This window comes from Gymnoscopelus braueri, assembly GCF_963280865.1.
Source record: "Gymnoscopelus braueri genome assembly, chromosome: 20".
NCBI classification, from domain to species: Eukaryota; Metazoa; Chordata; class Actinopteri; order Myctophiformes; family Myctophidae; genus Gymnoscopelus; species Gymnoscopelus braueri.
The window spans coordinates 8,419,879-8,442,266 of NC_137622.1; the positions used below are offsets into that span (position 1 = coordinate 8,419,879).

The following is a 22,388-nucleotide window of genomic DNA, read 5'->3' on the forward strand; positions in this document are numbered from 1 at the left end:
GTGTTGGAATCTAATACCGGCTGGGTGGGGAAAGAGATGAGTGTGAACCTATAGGAGGCAATTTAGGAGCAGAAGAAAGGCCTGTCTGTTTGTTTGGTGCTTTGCTAAACCTGCCTGTTCGTCTTGTCTGCATCGTCGCCGGGAAGAAACACAATCCACTGTGAACTCACTCAATTGTTTCTGAAATGAATCCAAGACACAGAGAAGCAGAGACATGACTGTATTATAATTAATTGAGCATTAAAAAGAGACATCTTACTGTACCATGCTGTGTGGAAAGTGGGTCATTGTGTGTGTGAGTGATTGAATAATGCATTTCAATCTGCTGACATTATTTACAGCCAAATGTAAACTTGCACTATGAATAAAGCTATGTATAAAGCTGGATGATCTAACTAACACATAGGCAGTCTCTTAGCTAGACCTTTATGATTTTCTATAGGTAGCAAAAAAACAACAGAGTTTTCTGAAAGGCAGTACCTAGCGATAGATGTATGATACACAGAATATAGCACTGGTAAATAACACTTGAGTTAAAGTGTAAAAAAATAAAATGCTGTAAAGAGAGAAAAAACATGCTAGAAATATTACACTCAAAAGAACAAACAAAACAAACAGTAAGAATTGCCTTCTGCTTGGAATTGGAAACCTAGTTGAGTTTTATTTTGTTTGTGAGCTTGGAGTTTGAGTCAAATCTCTCTGGACAGAAATGGAGAGAAACTTAAATTAACATGACTGGTTGATTAAATCAGCTGTCCTGTTAACTGGTGAGATCCACCTGTTGACCGAATGGCCTTAGCTAGGCCTCCAAAATCCATTCATGTATCTATAAAAGTAAAGTATTCCAAGAATGGACATCAACTTGCCTTTAGTGCCAGCAAACCAATTGTTGAACACCACCATCTGTTTGCATTTACAGTCCAAAAGCCCAGTGCAGAGGTTATAGTGCTGCACAGACTAATTTGGGAGCTGTGGAATAGGATCATATAGAACGCCTTGTGTCTTGTGTGTACATTTTTAGAGTCTACAGTACAAACAACCCATGCAGTCACTGTCAAAGGCTGAATGCAACTCAGATTGATGTGGGCTAATAATGCATGTTAACAGCAGTGAAATAGTTAGTGTGAGAAACTTGTTGAGAGAGTTGAGAGGCTATTAGATTACAAGAGATTAGAAGAATGTACGCTGCCATCCAAATATCCATCTGTGCCCTCTAATTTCATCGTCTACAAACGTGAAGAAGTGATGTGATAAAGGTTAAAAGTCCACCATGGCCTGTATCAGGCCCGGTAACGTCGGGTGACATTTCACCGCACCACTTTAACTCCTTCCCTCTCAGGTTTATCAGAAGTGGTCAGGGGATTATCTGTACAAGTGACATTATGGGACGAAGACCTCGGTTTTCCATTAGGCTGTTTTGTGGAAGAAGATGGGCCTGACCATGCCTGTGAGGATCTTGGGAACATGAACGCTGACAATCTCAGAGATCATCTCTGGGAAGCTGACGTGCGTCTGGAAGGACTGGGCCTGGAGGAACAGATCGTAGGTGAACTGATGAAGTTTCCTCACAATCTGAAAAACACACAGAGAGCGAGAGAGAGAGAGAGGGTGGGGGGAGGGAGAAAGAGAGAGAACAGAGGTTGACATACAGTATCTTTCAAGTTCATTTGTCCCAAGATGGGCACTTTGAGCTGGAGCAAGTATAAAAACATGTAATAAATATATATATATGATATATAGATATATAGATATATTTAAACATACAACCACGTCATATAACAACATATAAGAGTGTAGTAACCCACCCACAAATTATAGGCAGTCAAACTACAATATTGCAAAAATATTGCACCATCTTTCAAAATGTCATCATCATCAATATCACTATCAACCATCATCACCATCATGATGAGCTAGTCCACCGCCACAACAGTTACCTCCTCCTGCCAACAGCATTGGCAAGGCTGGATGGAAACGGGAATGAAGGAATATTTGTACCTGTTTTTACTAGTCACACGGCACTCACACTTAACATTTGGCCAGATGGCAACGGCTTGTTTTCAAAGTTCAGAGGAAGGGATTCTGAAGGAATATATTGAGCACCTGCTTATTAAAGTGGTTCAAGCTACTAATTGCACTTCTTCATGCTTACCCCTCTTCACAATCTTATCAAGTGCATTCTTCTCTCATACCAAGTTTGAAGTACCAGCAAATAAATATAATAAATAAAGTTTTATAGAACTCGATAAAAGTTCTATAAAAAAACAGTATCATCAGACTCATTTTCAATCAATACCAATACCAAAGGCAGAAGATGCGCCGCTGGCCTTTCTTACACATCATTTCGGTATTAAAATGAAAATTTTGACGGTTGTCATAACGGAGCCAAGATATTTACCATTATTGACCTTAGATAACACTGCTCTGGGGAGCTGGGCAAGCTAGTACTACCACTACTACTACTACTACTGCTACTACTACTGTTAATACCACTACTACTACTGTTACTACCACTACCACTACTGTTAATACCACTACTGTTACTACCTCTACTACTACTGTTAATACCACTACTACTACTGTTAATACCACTACTACTACTGTTAATACCACTACTACAACTGTTAATACCACTACTACTCGATACCGATATATGCTTTTTCACCAAAAGTCAACTAATTGTCAGGTAACAACCTCACATATCTAACAAAATAAAATTGCTATAATATCAATATAATGTCTAATAAATGTAATACAATACAGCGAGGTTTTCAATGAAGTGAGTCCTGGGAAGCACTGGTGGTCATTTGAATGAGTCCCACTAATCTTAGATTAGATGTTGGCCTATTTGACAGTGCAGAAGCATAATTGCCTTGATGCCTATAACATTAACGAGCATCAACGAGTGTCAACGAGCGTCAGATGGACACAAACACACACACACACACCTGCCCTCTGCAGTGCTCTAATTTGAAAATGACTGGAGTCTGTCTCATTTATCTGCAAAAGCCCTTGAATATGATGGAATATGATTAAGGATTACTGTGATTATGGTAAGCTCAAATTTCATATCACACACACCATACAGTAAGAACTCCTGTAACCTATTAAAAAAAAGTAATATAATTATATATTATTTTCAAAAACCGATACCGATATTTTTCAGATATTACATTTGTATGCTAATATCGGCCGATAATATTGGACATCCCTAGTTATTACCACTACTACTACTGTTACTACCACTACTGTTACTACTACTACTAATACTGTTACTATCACTACTACTACTGTTACTACCGCTACTACTAGTAGTACAATTATAACTATTATCACTACTACTGCTACTGTTAATGCTGCTGGGAAAAGTGTCTTTTTACACCTGAGTGAGAATAGTCACACAGAAGCTATTCTGCTACACCCTCAGCCCCCCCTCCAGCCCTCCGACTGCACAAAAACTTGAACGATGCGGACCATGTGGACTCAATAAAAATGTTGGCATTGAAAACAAGGCTGGCACGCCGACAGAAGCACGTTTGAGCCCCTTGAGTAAGGCAAGCCGAGCAAGTGGCCACGCTGATGGCTACGAAGTCAACTTAGTACCGTTTCAAACTGATAGTATGGAGGGAATCAGTTATAATCTGATATTCTGTATTTGGCTCTGCTTTTGATATCCCCACTCTGGTCATTCCTTTTTATGGCCGGTGGGGATATGTTTTCTCCCTGCTTCTGGTCAGACTAAATTAAATACATGCAATTCCTTTTGGGAAATGTAGACTGTCTGATATGTTGGATATTTATGTTTTACAATATCACAATTTAATAATGTAGTGACCCTATTGTTGGAAAATTTGTCAAACTTTGTCAAAATAATTATAAAATGTTTTCTTTAAAAAATAACGACGATCTACAAGCTCACGTTGTGAGATCGTAGAATGGCTATTTTTGCTAATTATTGTAGGAAGAAGTATATTAAGGGGTACATTTTTATATTATATATTATTATAATTTTTTACAAATGGAACCCTAGTATCTAATGTGTGCAAATAGCATTATTGGCTATGGAGTCCTGGGTGCTTGTCTCTGCCATGCTACACTGTAAACAAATTATTCTCAGTAATTATACTGATAATAATAATTTATAGAGTAGGTGTAGAAAATGAACACCATGACATCCCAGGAGGCATTGGTAGCAAATAAACAAATTACATAAAAGGAGAAGCCGGCACTTTCTAGCTGTACAGATGCAAATGAACTCAGACCCAGATGAAGACTTCTTTTGTGAATTATAATTTATAATGTATTAAAAAAATACTGATAATATGTATTTGTATAACAAAGAACCTACAAAGGAATAGCATAGTCCCTAGAGTGTACACTTGCATGCAAATACAGAGGGACCTCAAACTAAAAGCATGTTAAAAGGCTAATGGTTGTTGTTGTTTGTTTATTTTTAGATATTTATTTATTTTGCATCTCTGATTTATAGTGGAAAGAGACACCGAGGATGGGAGAGAAAGGCGATGATATGCAGAAAAGAGCTGTGGATCGGTGTCAAACCTGGGTTGGCTGCAGTAAGGACTTAAGTCTTATTTATGTGGTAAGTGTTCTTGCCACGTGAGACGAACCCCCTTAAAAAGCTACCTTTAAAACGGCGAAGAAGAAATTGTTATAAAGATGACACCAAGCCTGCCTAAACTCCTCTGGTATGGCATTCCAGAGTCATGCCAGAATCAGGGTATCAAATATCAATGATCAAATCACCTTTGGTCTTTAGCTTGGACTTTGGAACGGGTGGTGGGAGGACCCTGACAGCTCCGGCTAGGAGTGAGACCGGGCGGGCTGAACCAGAAGCAATCAGCGGGGTCTTCACACTCTATTCTAGAAACAGGCAGCCAGGGAAGACAAGCTAAAGCCGAGGTAATGTGATCCCCTGACATGCCTTTAGTCTTCGTCAGCACTCTTGGCTGCGAAAATTTTGCTTAAACCGGGTCTGGGCCTGTCACTTGACAAGAGAACAAAACATTACAGCAGTCAAGTTGGGAAAATAATGTAGAAGGTTGTGCGAACCTTGTTAAAAATAATTTAAGAATCAATTTATACTTTGTGAGGTTCCAGAGTGCGAGGAAAACATGCCTGCACCAGCATTTATCGTGTTACTTGTGGTTTAAACATGAATCAAAGATTGAATAATAACTACCCTATAGAGTCAGAAATTTACGTGGGTGTGTGTATGTGTGTATGATATGAATCCTATATCAAAATTGCCTTGTGGGTGGACGTTGGATGGACAGTGGACGGTGGGCATCACAAACATAACATGCCCATATATGGAGACTATTCTGGCGTTATATAACCCTTGCTGGTGTCACTGATGATGTTACGCTCAGTGGCTTATCCAACGGGCTTGAGGTGTTGAAGCACAGGGCACCAACCTTGGGGAGGGGCACCAAATGGCGTGAAAAAAAATGAAAAAAAAACGGCGAAAAACGGCGGCTGCTAAAGGAGCGTTACAACATTGAAACGCGCCGGTGAAGCGTCATTTTTTTTCCACGCTGCAACCCGCCACCCCCCCTTCTGAAAAAAACCCCCCTCCAGAACCCAAGATAACGTGATCCGAAGATGTACTAATAATAATAATAATGAATTGCATTTTTATAGCGCTTTTCCAAGTGCTCAAAGTGCTTTACAATGGTTGGTTCATTCATTCATACAAAATCCTGTATCTCGGCTCCTGTGTTTTACTACTGTATGTATTTTTTGGCAAAACATGCTATTTTCAACTGGGTATAACAAGAGAATGGGAGGTTACGATGACATATTTTTTTTCACGGAAGCACAGTGATTTCCTCCGTGATTAGCAACCATCAGGGGATCGATCATACTGGAGATAAATATTCTGTGGTTCTTGAAAAATTAGTCAGAATGCTTAAAAATGCTGGCAGAGGCTACCTGCCAGCATTAAAAAGCCCCTGGCAGTGAATGTGTTAACCAGGATAGCTCCCATTGAGATTAACTAGGCCAAGACAGGCTGCAGCACTTTTTTTTTTTAAACTAGCTGTTTTAAACACACAAAACAAATAAAAGAGCATACATCTCCACCAGGAGGTATGTCCTATCTCTCCCCACCTGTCTGTCTGTGTGGTGCATGTGATGGCAATGTTTTGGGATTGTGTGCGAGTATGAAAAGGCACAGGGCAATGGGTGTGATATAGCAAAGGATTATGGTAAAGACTAAACACAGACAGTGACATAACATCCAACTGACGGTTATGTGGCCCTTCTCATGAATTTGTCTCCTCAGTGGAATGGTTATCTGCAACCCTTAAGTCAATTAGCTCCATTGTTAACTTAAAGTCCTCCATAACGAGCTGGCTGAATAGCAGCTGGACCTAACCATCAATTAGTTGAGTTGTAGGTTCCTTTTACAGTTCCCATGTTGTTCTTTGCTATTTTACCTGTCTAGTATGTTGAAATTGTACGAATGTATTTATTATTGATTATATCTTTCTGTATGTCTCTGCTCCCCAAAACACATGGCACTCAGTTTACACACACATATTTGCAGTCAAAGGACCACAATGTAAATAAGCTCTTGAGCTTTTTCTGTGTTTTATACTTTTGACAAATACTGTATATGATTTTCTGTCAATAAAAACATCAATCAATAAATAAAGGATCTAGTTAAGGTTAAGGACAACATCAAAAGCACAAGTGGTGCTTGTGGTTTATATATAGTTATTGTTAACTCTGGATTTGGCCTTCAAACATACTGTTCTGGCAATATTTACAGTTGGGGCATTTATTGTTTGTTGCTGGATGACGTCACTAATGGAAAACACAAAAGTGTCTTATGCGCCCATAACAAAAATGGGGAAGGATCATTTCAACCATTTCTATTGGACAGCATCAAGGCTGCACAGGCTATGTCTTCAGGAAACATCTAAGTGTTGACGGTGTCATGACCCAGCATCTGAGGGCACCTTAATCCATGCTAATAATAAAAACACAAGTGGTCAACAGCTTCTGCAAGGGATGAAGACAGCACAGCACTAGATAACCCTTAAAATCAGCATACTAATGAAAATGAGCAGCTATCTTGACCCAGACCATAATTGATTGTATTGTATTTAATTTAATTTTCTGCAACAGTTTTATTTATTAAATGTTTTCATTTTTTTATGACATGTAACAGATGTAAATGGTCTGGGATGGTGTGAGAGCCCTCATGTGTATGTTTTGTTGTTGTTATTGTTGAATGTTATGTGATTATTTTGTGTCATAGTTTGTGTGTTGAGGACCCCCTGGAAGACGAGATGATGCATCTCAAGGGGTTTATCCTCCAATAAAAACATTTTGTTTTTGTTAAATGGTATATAGAAGTGGACCAAGCACAGAACTCTGTGGAGCACCCTTGCAAATAGAACATCAGATAAATTACCATATTTGACACACTGAGACCTATCGTAGTTGAAGAACCATCCGACTGCTTGCTCCGAGGGCCTGATGTTAACCAGACACTGAGTCTAAAGGTGGCTCTCCACCAAACAGACTACTTCGGACTACTAAAGCCTGGCAGTCGAATGAAGTCGGTACGACTCTGGAGATCAGTCTGTTGGAAGGTGTGGAGAAAAGGTTGCTTTCTGTGCACCTGAGCCGACACCGACAGATGGCTACTATGGTGCTAAAAATAGCCCATTAAACAAACACGTGAACACGTCGTAGATGCTTAAATCACTTGAGAAATTATAAACATAACTACTGCACTGCAGGGTGCTTAGGGCATGAGCACAAGGTTATCTGTATTTTGGTGTCGTTTTGGAATCCCACTACACCAAAATAGTCTAAATACAGTTAACCCTGTGCCCATGCCCTAAGCACCCTGCAGTGCAGTAGATATCTTTTGTATTTAATGTTAATTAAAACTAACGCTTCGTGCCTGCACCAAGCAGCAGCGCAATGCGCACACGGCCATATCATTTTGCTTCAACTAATGATCAATCTAATGTAGTAAATTGATTTTACAGACCTTTTTCACCTTAAAGAAAATCAGCAGTATGTGCTCGATTGTGTTTATATAAGATGTTAGTCTTTTCAAAAACAATGATTTGAGCTGCGCAATCAATGCCATCCGCTACAGACCACACAGTGACAGCAGAATTGCGGTGGAGAGCTTGCCTTAATAATGGTGTAGCTTCCCTGGGCAATTCAGAGAGTTTGCTACAGTGCATTAATGTTGTTATTTGGCTAATTGGCTTGAATCACCCAACATATAACAGCCTTTATTGTAAAATATCAATTGAAGTCTTATTATAGTAGCGGGAGGATTTCTGTCCATTATTTTCCATTAAGCTACAGTGATAATATTATGCATATCTTGCATAACACTCCATCAGCATTAACATGCTAATGTGAGCTTTTTGTGCAAATGTTTTCCATAAACCTTGATTGAAATGTGGATAAAATCCTTAAAAACATCTTGCACAGTATAGACAATTTGGAAATCAGCCTGTAGTTATTTAAAATCCCTCCCCTTTTAACAAAGGGAGAAAATAGATAGAAGAAGTGGTCCTGCACACTGTCTTCACTTACAAAGGTTTATTTAATGAATTAATGTTTCGGTCAACTGACCTTCATCGGGTATCTCATGCCTGATAAGATACCTGTCAGAATAAAAATATATGTAACATAATCAGCTGCTATTAGTTTTTTTCTCCTTAATTTTAAGGCAGGAAGCCTAGGGCAAAGAGAGGGGAAACATGAGACGTACATGTAACAGGATTTGATTTCAAATTCAGGTCCTCATGCCGAAAGCATACGGTCATTAGCGCACTAACTGGCTGAGCTACCAGGCAAACACAGCTGCCAATTAAAAGAAAAATCTGATCAATAAGGTCCGGCCCATTTACCTTTGTAGGAGAAAAAGCACTGAGCTTTCAGTGCTTTATCTACTTCCTGCACAGTAGAAGGTAAAAAGCTAAAGCGAAGACCACCGGGACATGAGGACAGTGCTTCACAGTGGCAGAGCAGGATGTCATTAGTCATGAACAGAAACAGTCTTTCATAATGCTCAAAGGCAAGGTTTGAGAGATATTACTTACAGAAGGGATTTAATGGCTTTCCAAAACCTCTTTGCGTCATTTAAATTATAAGCGGTGACTGACATAGAACTCAGATTTATCCTTTGTGATTAGATACTGTATTACCCTAAAAGCACAGTGCGCTGTTGTTTATTAAAGAACTAATTCAATAACTCAATTCAACTGTCTAGACTCTAGGTACTTCTGCATGTACTGTATATGAGGCATGGTTGAGGTATTAGCTGTTAAAACCGTATTTCGGCGCTGAATCAGGGTATACGGCAGAGGGGTGTTTTGTGCGTGTGAAGTGAACTGTTGGGTCCATTACCGGCTGGAGGGAGTCCAGCAGCTGTGTGAGCTGAAACAGCCTCTGAGTGCGGGTGGTCTCCCCTCCACTGTGGCTGGCCAAGCGGTCCAGCTCCTTAATGTAGGAGGTCCGCAGATCATCGAAACGTCGCTGGCTCCTCAACCCGTCTACTGGCACTGGGGGGACACAAAAGCCAGAACACACAACAGTTTAATCCCTGAGAAGTTCATCGTGCACCATCATCCAATCAAAACTATACATTTGTAATGAAATGAAAAGAAGAAAAACCTGTTCCAATTGACCCAATGGACTTATGAGATATTGTCAGCAGCAAAAAAAACGTTTTAATGTATATAAGATAGGGCTTAAATGGTTAAATACATTTGTAAAAACCCACACAGAGATGTATAACATGATCAATAAAACAAATGATGATGAATATGGAGATATGCGGTTTCCACCCAACAGTAAGGATTTCAATCAATGATATGAAACAAAATCAATACACAGCCATGTTATTTGTTGTTTTTGCACAGGAAAATAAGAGCAAACATAACTTTGTGTCTATTTCCTCACTGCTTCCTATTCAGAAGTTTTAAATACATATTTATAAAACATGAATGTAAATGGTAAAACATACTTTAGTTGTATATTTTTGTTGATACAAGTATGTTAGAATTCATGGTCAAATAATACTTTAAAACTTACCAACATACCATCGAATGATGCTCCCCAGGAAATGTATTTTATGGTATTTCATTTTAATACACTTGTATTGTAAGTGTATTTTGATACATTTACAGATTTGGGAAATTTTGTATAAAAATAAATATTCATAAACATATTGATGCTCATCCCTGTTGACGGGTTCTCACAAGCAGACAGTTTGCAGAGCTTAGCCCTTTGATGACACAAGTGCATTTAGGGACAGAGTGAAAAAGCAAGATTTTAGTACAGTTCCATGCAAGGATTTCCAGTATATACTCTGGAACAGTAAGACCGGGAAAGCCTCTGTGTCATTTTTAGATTTCTTTGGCTATTGGCTACACACAGATGCGTTCCCGGGCTTAATGGAGTAGCTACAGCACTGTACAGTACAGTACATCCGTCCAATTAACTGTAAGCTCTTCCTGATCCCCAACAGCCTGCACCTTCCAGCCAAAACCACCAGGGGCTGATACCTGTGTGAGTTGTGTAACCAGACTTTTCCCTCCAGACTGCATTCTGATACTGCAGTGTCAGATACTGTACAGTAGTTTGTACAGAGAATGTGCTTGTGCAAAAATATTCATGCAGTAGCTGCTGTGGCTCAGTGTGTCCCTTCTGCGATGCAAACAAACCACCATAGCAGTTTGTTGACTTATTCATTCTTTAATGCATATAACTGCTAGAGTGTGACTGCTTCAGTCTGTCTGTCAGTCAGTGACTGGTATAACAAACCATTCTGTCCCAAGGTCACACAATGTTTTCTGCAGCTGGTGCTGAATCATCCTTCAAACATTTTGAAGTTGATTACTTTCTCAGCCTCTCCACAGGACCACAGATACTGTGAACCCCCGTGATTAGCTGTAATTGTATTGGCGTACTGTATGTGTTCGTCTGATATGCAAAATAGAGAAGAAAAATTGCAACACCTAGTGCAGGGGTCTTCAACGTTTTTCACGCCAAGGACCCCTTAAGCTGAGAGAGGGATGAAGCAGGGACCCCCCCCCTGTATACATATTGGATTCATGGTAAATGTGTGTTTTCAGACATTTAACGACTCAAACCCTCAATACTTTGTGAACTTGACCTTTGGCTCCGTACTACACAAATGTCAAGAATGTTAATTACATTACAGTACAGATGTTTAAACAGATGCTAGGTTAATTGTTTACTTATCCTAGTTTCTTTGAGGCACACCTTGTTCTCTCTGCACTCTACGTACAGTATGTGACTATTTACCGTGTTGTTTGTTGACTAAGGTTCAACAATTTCAGCATTACAGCAGTCTAATAGGAAACGTTTGGTACACAACCCACAGGCGTTACTGAACATTTGGAAGCATAATTCAAAATCTGAAAAATGTTGGACGCAACGCTTTCTGTACTTAACTTAGTCTATCAATACCAAAATGCTATCCCGTAAAAAATGTATTAGATATATTTCAGAAAGGTTCATGGACACCTTGACTGATACAAATTGGCCCAAAACTGACCTGCACCTGACACACTAATGTTATAGTTCAAATGTTCTGATGTGGTCAAATTAATACATAATCCTAAGCCTTTTTGTTGTTGTTGCACAGCACATGTATTAACCACTTAGACCCTCTATACTTAGCGACACGGACCTGAGTTGCAACTGTACTTGGTACATGCTTTTTTCTCTTCACCGAAAAAATCTCTTCACCGAAATAATCTACCCAACAACACGGCAACACCAGCAACAATGGACATTTATGAATGGACTGTGATACTGATTGAATGTCAGACATATGACCCTCTTGCACTGTAACCGTAAATGAAAATCTGCAAACACAAATTAAGTTACAAAAAAAGTTGAGAGCTTGTAGATTGGCTATTTTGGGGGGATGCTAGGGTTCAACTGGCTAACCCATTCAATTAAATCCAGAAAGCATCCGTTTCATTTTAAGATGTCTTTGGCTATTCAAAAATAGAAGATCTACAAGTGAGTGCCGCGCTACGAGCTTGTAGATCTGCTATTTTCTTTTAATCGTGAGAATGTGTGCAAATCTTTTGAATATATATTATTTTTTAAAGCGAACATTTGTAACTCAAATCTTTGCTTCTGGGGATTCCACAAATGTCTTCTAAATCCTAACAGTTTTATTTTTTTTAAACTCATGTTGCTATAATATCAGTGGTTCTCAAACTTTTGTCATGTCAAGGACCCCCCAAAATGATATGTATTTGTCCACGCCCCCCCCCCCATCTCAAAATATTTTGTTCCAGGGACCCCCCCCCCCAGAAGCAAAGATTTTAGTAAAAAATATATATATTCAAAGATTTGCACAGATTTTCATGATTTTTTCCCACCCAAAAAATAGCAGATCTAGCAAGCAAAAAATCTGAAATGACACACAGATGCTTTCCCGGTCATAATGGGTCAAGGCATTTACACGAGGACTCACTGATGCTGAAGAGGAGCAGGGCCTTCATGCACAGGTACTCGTCCTGAGTGACCCTCAGCACACAGAACCTCTGGGACAGCAGCTTCATTCTGACACAGTGGTCGTACATGCTGGACACCTGCATCCGCTGGCTGAGAGACACAGAGAGAGAGAGAGACAGGGAAATCATTTGGGGACCCAGGCAGTGGTGTAAAGTCACTAAGTACATTTACTCAAGTACTGTACTTAAGTACAGTTTTGAGGCATGTTTACTTTACTGGAGTATTTCCAATTTTCAATACTTCTACTTCTACTCCACTACATCTCAGAGGCAAATATTGTACTTTTACTCCACTACAATTATTTTAAAACTTGAGTTACTAGTTACTTTGCAGATATACATTATTACATTATAAAATACATTAACTACTTTAGCCCTATTTTATACCTAGGCTATTTGAAAATAGCCGATCTACAAGCTCACAGCAGATCTACTGTACAAGCTTGTAGATCTGCTATTTTCAAACATTTTAGTACTTTTACTTTTGGTACTTTAAGTACAATTTGATGATAATACTTTTGTACTTTTACTCAAGTAAATTTTGAATTCCGGACTTTTACTTGTAACAGAGTACGTCTACATTGTAGTATTGATACTTTTACTTAAGTAAAACATTTGAGTACTTTTTCCACCACTGGACCCAGGTGATGGCAATTCCCCCCCCCCCCCCCCCCAGTGTAGTGGTTCTCAAATGTTTTCGTGTCAAGGACCCCACAAATTGATATGCATTTGGCCACGGACCTCCATCTGAAAAGGTCCTGTGCCAGGGACCCCCAGAAAAGAAGATGTATTTAAAAAAGGAACAAGACTATTCAAAATGATATTTTTCATTCGCATTTAATCTCAAATTCTGCTCTTTTACGGATATTTTCTCCACCTCTGAACATTTTCTGTGCAGATTCATCTGGTTTTAGTGAGTGCATCTCAATCCACGCCTGTTCAAGGTTCAAGGTTAGCTTTATTGTCCCTTGCGGGAAATTGATTTGCAGCCAGATCATAGTAAAAAATACACATAACAACAACATTCAATACAAGACTAAGATCTAAGAACAGGGCACTACAGACAGAGAATTCATGACATACAAAGTAGCAAAGTCAGCAAAAGTGCATTAGTGGGTATTATGTGCAAAGAGGCAAGAATAAAGTGCTATCTGCTGTTCAGCAGTTGAATATCAGCCGGGACAAAGGACAGTTTGAACCGATTAGTCCCTGTAGTGGGCACCCTCAGCCGACGACCTGAGGGCAACAGTTCAAGCTCAGAGCGAAGTGGGTGATCCGATACCTCCAGGAGGGAGGAGGCTCTCTTAAGCATCTGCCTCTTGTACAGTTCTATGAGTTGGGCTTGGGTTCTCCCAGAAATCTTACTGGCCACTTTGACGAGGCTGCTGAGCCTGTTCTTGTTTGCCAGGGTCAGATTACCGTACCAGGCAACCATACAAAACATGAGAACAGATTCAATAAAACTTCTATAGAAAAGAGTCATCATCACAGATGAGACATTAAAAGAACGCATTTTCCTCCAAAAAAAAAGACGCTGCTGGACTTTTTTAGATATAGAGGCAACATGAGAGTCAAAAGAGTATGTTGTCAAGAACGACTGTGCCCTTAATGATTGTAGGAGCAGGACTGGGAGGAGTCCTTCTAAAGCTGATGATCATGTCTTTTGTTTTGGTCACATTTAACTGTAAGAATGACTTGTCACACCACGATATGAAGTCATTGACAACTGGCCCATGCTGTACCTCATTGTCTTCAAGAAGGCTAACAATCACAGAGTCATCAGCAAATTTGACAATAGACCTGTTAGGGTGATTGCTACAACAGTCGTTGGTATACAGAATATACAGTAGTGAGGAGAGACAACAGCCTTGGGGAGAACCAGTGGAGGAGAGCAACAGAGAAGACAGGACCTCATTTACCCTCACGCACGTGACCATCCATCTTCATGTAATCTCTCAAGAACAGATTCCGAGCTGCGCTACTGCAAAGGGAAAAAACAGCAGAGGGTGCTGTTTTTTCCTTTTTTTTGACGATGGGTTCCCAGATTGATCTTCATGTGACATGTGACACACGTTATAAACAGTCAAGGTGTGTACTTATCTGCAAACATACATTCATTAGCCACTTTCAACCTGGTGTCGCTATTTTGAGCATGTTATTATAGGCGGACATTTTCAAAGACATTTTCAAGGCATAAATGTCAGATCTACAAGCTCACAGCGCATCGCAATGAGTTGTAGATCTGCTATTTTCAGAGAGAAAAAAAGAGAGAGAGAGGAGGAAAGAAAGACAAGGATGGAATAGATGGAACGGGAGAAGGAGGAAAAGAAGAATCAGGGGGGGAAAAAAGGGAAATGAGTGAGACGGATAATGGAGAAGGGGAACGGGACAGAAAGACGGAGAGACAGAGAAAGATGAGGGTCAGAATGTGGGGCAGGCGTCTCCATTACCATGCAGGCCAGCGGCAGCCAGCCAGCCCGGAGTGGCAGGGGTCTAACCCATTGATACCTGGAACGCATCTGTGTCACTTTAGATTTCTTTAGGCTATTCAAAAATAGCAGATATACAAGCTCATAGCGCGGCACCGAGTGCCGCGCTATGAACTTGTAGATCTGCTATTTTTGAAAAACCGAGGAAAAAAAAATTGGGTTTTTTTTTCCAATTTTTTTTTGGATTTAGAAGACATTTCTAGAATCTTCTCAGGTCTCAATGGGTTAATGCAGACAGAAGGAGCGTCTTACTAATGCTGCATGAAATATCAGCCAAATTGTAACCTGCTCCAGGGGGCCCGCTGCGCCCCTCTCGTTTTAGCATTCCGCGCAGTCGACTTCTCTCCCTAGCGGCCCGCTCTGCACTCAGCACAAGTCGCTGATAAGACGCGGTGGGGTTTGCGCTTTATGTATATATCATGTAAAACGGGCCGTCGCCAGGCTGAACTCTGTGTTATGCTTTTGTACAGCCACCGTGTGACAGCGCGATAAAAAGACACCTGGGATTGTAGGGAGAGGTTTGTGTTGGTTGGAAACGGACAAAATGTGTCTATTTCTCAAAAAGCCCAGGAACATCTCTGCTCTTATTGACCAATGATGGTGTTCACAGGCGATTTTTGCCTCTGCCAGCAACGGAGGCAAAGGATATATTTTTTAAATATATGCAACATATGTTTATCATATATGTGACATATTTGAAATTGGCCACCTGCATATACGTCTCTACATATATGTACATATATATTCATATATGTGGAAATATATAAGCTATATATGAGACATATATGTCCAGAATATGGCATATATGCAGCATATATTCTGCATATACTTGCCATATATTGGCAAAAAAAAACGGCCGGCCGCCAGATGGGGGCAATTGCCCCCCTTGCCCCCCCCCCCCCCTATAGAATCACCACTGATGGTGTTGCAGTGATAAGATGTTTGTCTACTGTAGCAACAGCAGGCAGATGTGAGAGCAACATATCACCTCATGCTATTTGCTCTCTTTAGATGAGCTTTTTCCCTTTTTTTTTTATATGTTCTCCCACGCCGCCACTTATATTGGCGAAGCGGTACAAACCCCCCCCCCCCCCCCCCCCGGGTCACATGACACACTCACACACACTCCAAGTTTGAGGGAGTTCGTGCGGACAGTGCCCGAGTTAATGGCCGGATTCTCCAGAAACGTGCTTGATATTATGAACTTACTCGTTGAAGACCAGGTCCGGGGCGAAGTAGAGCATGTCACCATTGGTGAGCGTGTAGGACCTCCAGCCCAGGGCGAAGACCATCACCCCCATCCATGACGACTGGATCACCGACATCTGGTCGTCCACGTGGAGTTCACGGAAACCTGCTCAGGGTCAACGACAGCGTTTTAATTTATGAGCAACTTCCCAGTCGGTGAAGATGTGCAACGCCATAAAACCCAATATAAGACCTTTTAAGGTTTCGGTGAAAAAGAGAGGGAGGACTTTGTGGTTTAAATTAACCCATTTAGACCGGGAACGCATCTGTGTCACTTTAGATTTCTTTGGGCTATTAAAAAAAATAGCAGATCTACAAGCTCATAGCGCGGCACCGAGTTCCGTGCTATGAGCTTGTACATCAGCTTTTTTTTTTATCGTCAACATTTTTGCAAATCTTTGAATATAGATTTTTTTTAAGCGAACCTTTTTTAACTCATGTTACAACTTCTGGGGGGGTCCCTGGAACAAAATATTTTTAGATGGGGGTCCACCAAATACATATCATTTTGGGGGGTCCTTGACATGAAAAAGTGTGAGAACCACAGATATATAGCAACATACCTTTTTTTCAAAAAACTGTTAGGATTTAGAAGACATTTGTAGAATCCCAACGAAGCAAAAATTTGAGTTAAAATGTAAAAAAATATATATATTCAAAGATTTGCACAAAATTTCCACGATCTTTCCCAAACAATTGCAAGAGCTTGTATATCTGCTATTTTTCAATAGCCAAAGAAATCTGAAATGACAGAGATGCGTTCCCGGCTTGAATGGGTTAAGAGGAATTTGAAACTAGGCCTATTGTACATTCTGGTCAACAAAGGGTTCTGGAAATGTTTTAAGGCCAGCTTTTCTATGGCCATATTCAATTCTATGGAATAATTTTTGTATGGTGCTTTATAAAGAACCCCTATGGTTCTTTGTTAAAGAACCACCCTATTCCATCTAGAACCTTCATCTGTAGGTGTGTATGGTATGGATAGATAAGGACTCAGAGTCGCCTTTGTCACCTGAGGTAAACATGAACATGTCTCCCTCTAGTGGTGAGCATCTGAAGTGGCAGGTTTAACACAGCATGGGATATTTTCTCCAGAAGTGCAGACTTGCTGACAGTGTGTCTGATTCTCACTCCAACACTAACCCCTACTAAATGGCCATGACTTCTTCATGGCTTTGATCCGTGTGGGGTTTGAGTCACCAGATTACCTGGCAGGCACTTCTGGAAAAGTTTCTTATCTGGCAAGCAAGGGCTAGTCTTGCTAAAGGCTCTTGACCTAATGACACTGATATGACCTCATTCACCTGGCATTGGGTTTTGTGTGTGTGTTATATTTAGCATTGCCTTGCTCCCGGTGGATACGATTTATTAGTAGTTATGCAAGTGTACACTGTGTACCTTAAGTTTATTTATACATTACTGCACAACTCTGTTGACATATAAACGGACTACACGGTAAAAATCCTCAGTGTCTGAAAGTGTACAAATCCCATAAGGGTCCATTTTGTTTCAGCTGGTGTTAGTTAATGGTACCCTTAGCATTATGATGAGCCATTAGAACTAGGACACCTAGTTTTGAAAAGCACTATAAACGTCTATTACGCATCTATGACATATGAGTACAAATTTGGGCAACGTTTCAACGAGATCACAGCCCCATTGCTATCCATAAAATGAAAGTTAAATATTTCAAAAGGTATAACACATTATGTGTTATACACACACACACACACACACACACACACACACACACACACACACACACACACACACACACACACACACACACACACACACAGCTAGCCCCTTGCAGAGCCACAGCAAAATAATTAACATTAGTTGGAATCTACTGGACAACCATTGACCCTACATGGCTTTCCTAGGTTCCAGACTGGTTTACCTGGCAAACCCTTAGCCCAGCGCACCACATGAACCAGCTGCCTCTCTCCCAACTCATTGAGGCTGCTTAGCAGTGATGAGGAACAGTCTGGCAGGGATTGGTTGTGTCCCGCGTTGACCACGGAGGGTTCGATGCTTCGCAGGGTGCTGAGCAGGGACACACAGGAACGCACGCTGGGAGTGGGTGCTATAGCCATCACCTGGGACTGTGCTGCAACCAGGAAGGAAAACACCACAATGTCAAACTGGCAAAACATCCCTCCATCAACAAGTTAAATACAACTAAATGAAAAACTAAAACTAAAATCTTTTTTTTGTTAACTAAAATAAAAAAACATAAAAAACGTTAGAAATAAACAAAACGGAAACAATATTGTTTGCATATCAAACCAACTAAAAACTGCTGTAGCATGAAGAGGCATTGGTGCAGTTGATGACATTATTATTGAAATTAATAAAAACCCATCAAATGTTGTTGTTTTTTTTCTAAAATGAGCAAACCCACTCTGGAAACTAACTGAAACTAAACTGAATTGAACAAAAATCACAAAAACTAAAAAAAAATGAATGAAAAACGCAAACCCCTATAATGACCTTGGTGAGTACAGAAGTTATGCATACAGCTAAGACAGGACAGCTGTACTGCACCGATACAGGCGGTGAACTAGAGTTACTCTGCTAACGTTACTCATGAGCCATGCGTCTACTTTAAATGGAAGCTGGCTGAGGATTAAATTCATATGTGGATTAGTGCTGGGAAAGCAGCAGGGTTTTACTGGAAGACCCAAATAACAGATGCCAGTTCTGAAACAAAGTCTGAATATTACATGATAGATGGGACGAACTATAAATTGGCGTGTGTTGTCATGTGCCATTGTTCACATGTTGTATCCCTTGTCAGCAACAAGTACGATTAGTGTTGCCAGATCTGCCAAGAGAAACGAGCGACCGGGTCTATGAAAAGAGGCCCTAAGGAAGCCACTCTCTCTCTCTCAAAAAAAAAAAGTGACAGACGCTATATCTGTGCTTTTTGTTAACCATGGCAGAGTATCGGGCATCTCCAATATCCCTCTGGAGTTCTTTGGATCAACTAGACGCGTCGCAATTCAGGGCAATTGCAAAGTGTGGTTGCGCCGACGCCGGTCGGGACTCGAGGAATACGCTGGGAGGAATACCGTCGGAGGCTGTGCCAATTACATTGTCACGTAACTCCTGAGATCACTTGCGTTTCATTTTGAGAGGATTGATCCCCCCAAAATAAGGTTTTTGCATCAAACGGTTACATTTTGAGCATTTGTGGCGCCCCCTATGGATCAAAGTGGAAATTCTTTTGGGGATTTGTTGAGTAAACCACACTTGACATGTGATTCAAATTTGGGATTGACTGGACGTTTTGTTCGTGATTTGTGGGCTTTTTTGTAAAACGGGCCCCTCCCGCTAACTTTGGAAGCCATTTACGGACGAACGGTATGGACTACCAAAATTCTGTTTCGGTCCAGATTATCGGGTGGGTCCAGAGATCATGTGTACCGATTTTTGTGAGATTTGGGAAAAATCTGTAGGAAAAGGTGCAAAAAGTGTGTTTTGAAGAAAATTCAAAATGGCGGAAAATCTATCCTGACGCAAATGGGCGTGGCCTATATGGGGAGATGCGTCGTGACCCAAGGAATCCAGGTGAAAAGAAATTTTGATTTTACGACCTACGGTTCAAGATTTATAGGCCAAAACGTAAAGGGGGCTGTTATAGCGCCACCATGTGGCCGAATGGTGTGATAATCTTTTTAATAATTTCGGACTAAATTATGAACCTCCCCTCCAAATCTGGTAACTCTAGCTCTTACGGTTTCTGAGAAAAAAATACTTGAATTTGAGTTTTTTCACTTTTCCATTAAAATGGATGGGGAAATTTAATGCACTAATAAATCAATATCAATTAAACTATTTAACCAATCTCTTAGCAAAATACAAGCGCACGATTCCCGGTCAAGACGGTCATTTTGACATATGGCACGAAATTGGGGAATAAAAACTGTGGGAGGAGATGCAGTTTGAAATATTGTTTATTAACATTGTTCAAGAACAATGTTAATACTAGACGCGTCGCAATTCAGGGCAATTGCAAAGTGTGGTTGCGCCGACGCCAGTCGGGACTCGAGGAATACGCTGGGAGGAATACCGTCGGAGGCTGCGACAATTACATTGTCACGTCACTCCTGAGATCACTTGCGTTTCATTTTGAGAGGATTGATCCCCCAACATAAGGTTTTTGCATCAAACGGTTACATTTTGAGCATTTGTGTGCGCCCCCTATGGATCAAAGTGGAAATTATTTTGGGGATTTGTTGAGTAAACCACACTTGACATGTGATTCAAATTTGGGATTGACTGGACGTTTTGTTCGTGATTTGTGGGCTTTTTTGTAAAACGGGCCCCTCCCGCTAACTTTGGAAGGCATTTACGGACGAACGGTATAGACTATCAAAATGCCGTTTGGATATGTTCATCGCATGGGCCCAGAGATCATGTGTACCGATTTTTGTGAAATTTTGACAAAATATGTGGGGAAATGAGCTAAAAGTGTGTTTTGAAGAAAATGCAAAATGGCGGAAAATCTATCCTGACGCAAATGGGCGTGGGAGATGCGTAGTGACCCAAGGAATCCAGGGAAAAAGACATTTTGATTTTACGACCTACGGTTCAAGAGTTATAGGCCAAAACGTAAAGGGCACTGTTATAGCGCCACCATGTGGCCGATTAGTGTAATTATTTTTTCAATAATTTCGGACTAAATTATGAACCTCCCCTCCAAATCTGGTAACTCTAGCTCTTACGGTTTCTGAGAAAAAAATACTTGAATTTGAGTTTTTTCACTTTTCCATTAAAGCGGATGGGGAAATTTAATGCACTAATAAATCAATATCAATTAAACTATTTAACCAATCTCTTAACAAAATACAAGCGCACGATTCCCGGTCAAGACGGTCATTTTGACATATGGCACGAAATTGGGGAATAAAAACTGTGGGAGGAGATGCAGTTTGAAATATTGTTTATTAACATTGTTCAAGAACAATGTTAATACTAGACGCGTCGCAATTCAGGGCAATTGCAAAGTGTGGTTGCGCCGACGCCGGTCGGGACTCGAGGAATACGCTGGGAGGAATACCGTCGGAGGCTGCGCCAATTACATTGTCACACAACTCCTGAGATCACTTGCGTTTCATTTTGAGAGGATTGATCCTCCCAACATAATGTTTTTGCATCAAACGGTTACCTTTTGAGCATTTGTGGCGCCCCCTATGGCTCAAAGTGGAAAAACTTTTGGGGATTTGTTGATTAAACCACCCTTGACATGTGATTCAAATTTGGGATTGACTGGATGTTTGGTTCGTGATTTGTGGCCTTTTTTGTAAAACGGGCCCCTCCCGCTAACTTCGGAAGCCATTTACGGACGAACGGTACGGACTATCACATTTCCGCTTGGAAACGTTTATTGCACGGGTCCATAGATCACGTGTACCGATTTGTGTGAAAATTGGATAAAATTTGAAGGAAAAGGAGCAAAAAGTGTGTTTTGAAGAAAATTCAAAATGGCGGAAAATCTGTCCTGACGCAAATGGGCGTGGCCTATATGGGGAGATGTGTCGTGACCCAAGAAATCCAGGGGATTTTTTTATTTTATTTTACGACCTACGGTTCAAGAGTTATAGGCCAAAACGTAAAGGGGGCTGTTATAGCACCACCATGTGGTCGAATGGTGTGATATTTTTTTTTAATAATTTCGGACTAAATTATAAACCTTCCCTCCAAATCTGGTAACTCTAGCTCTTACGGTTTCTGAGAAAAAAATACTTGAATTTGAGTTTTTTCACTTTTCCATTAAAGCGGATGGGGAAATTTAATGCACTAATAAATCAATATCAATTAAACTGTTTAATTAATCTCTTAGCAAAATACAAGCGCACGATTCCCGGTCAAGACGGTCATTTTGAAATATGGCACGAAATTGGGGAATAAAAACTGTGGGAGGAGATGCAGTTTGAAATATTGTTTATTAACATTGTTCAAGAACAATGTTAATACTAGACGCGTCGCAATTATGGGAAATTGCAAAGTGTGGTTGCGCCGTCGCCGGTCGCAGGTTGCCGCCGCCCGGACTTGAGGAATATGCTTGGAGGTAAGGACTATCATA

The 22,388-nt window shown here is 40.5% G+C and overlaps 1 protein-coding gene across 2 annotated transcripts in view; it reads right to left on the bottom strand.

Moving 5' to 3' along the window:
• Positions 1–205: 205 nt before the first annotated feature.
• The window catches only part of LOC308075812 (progesterone receptor-like), a 45,441-nt gene continuing 23,258 nt past the window's right edge, over positions 206–22,388 (bottom strand). For both annotated transcript variants that reach the window (XM_080415781.1, XM_080415780.1), the window contains 5 exons: positions 18,198–18,407; positions 16,259–16,403; positions 12,521–12,651; positions 9,409–9,563; positions 206–1,572 (listed from right to left, as the gene is read on the bottom strand). In XM_080415781.1, coding sequence (XP_080271907.1) covers positions 1,408–1,572; positions 9,409–9,563; positions 12,521–12,651; positions 16,259–16,403; positions 18,198–18,407 — 806 coding nt within the window. In that variant the 3' untranslated portion in view covers positions 206–1,407. The remainder of the gene's footprint in view (positions 1,573–9,408; positions 9,564–12,520; positions 12,652–16,258; positions 16,404–18,197; positions 18,408–22,388) is intronic.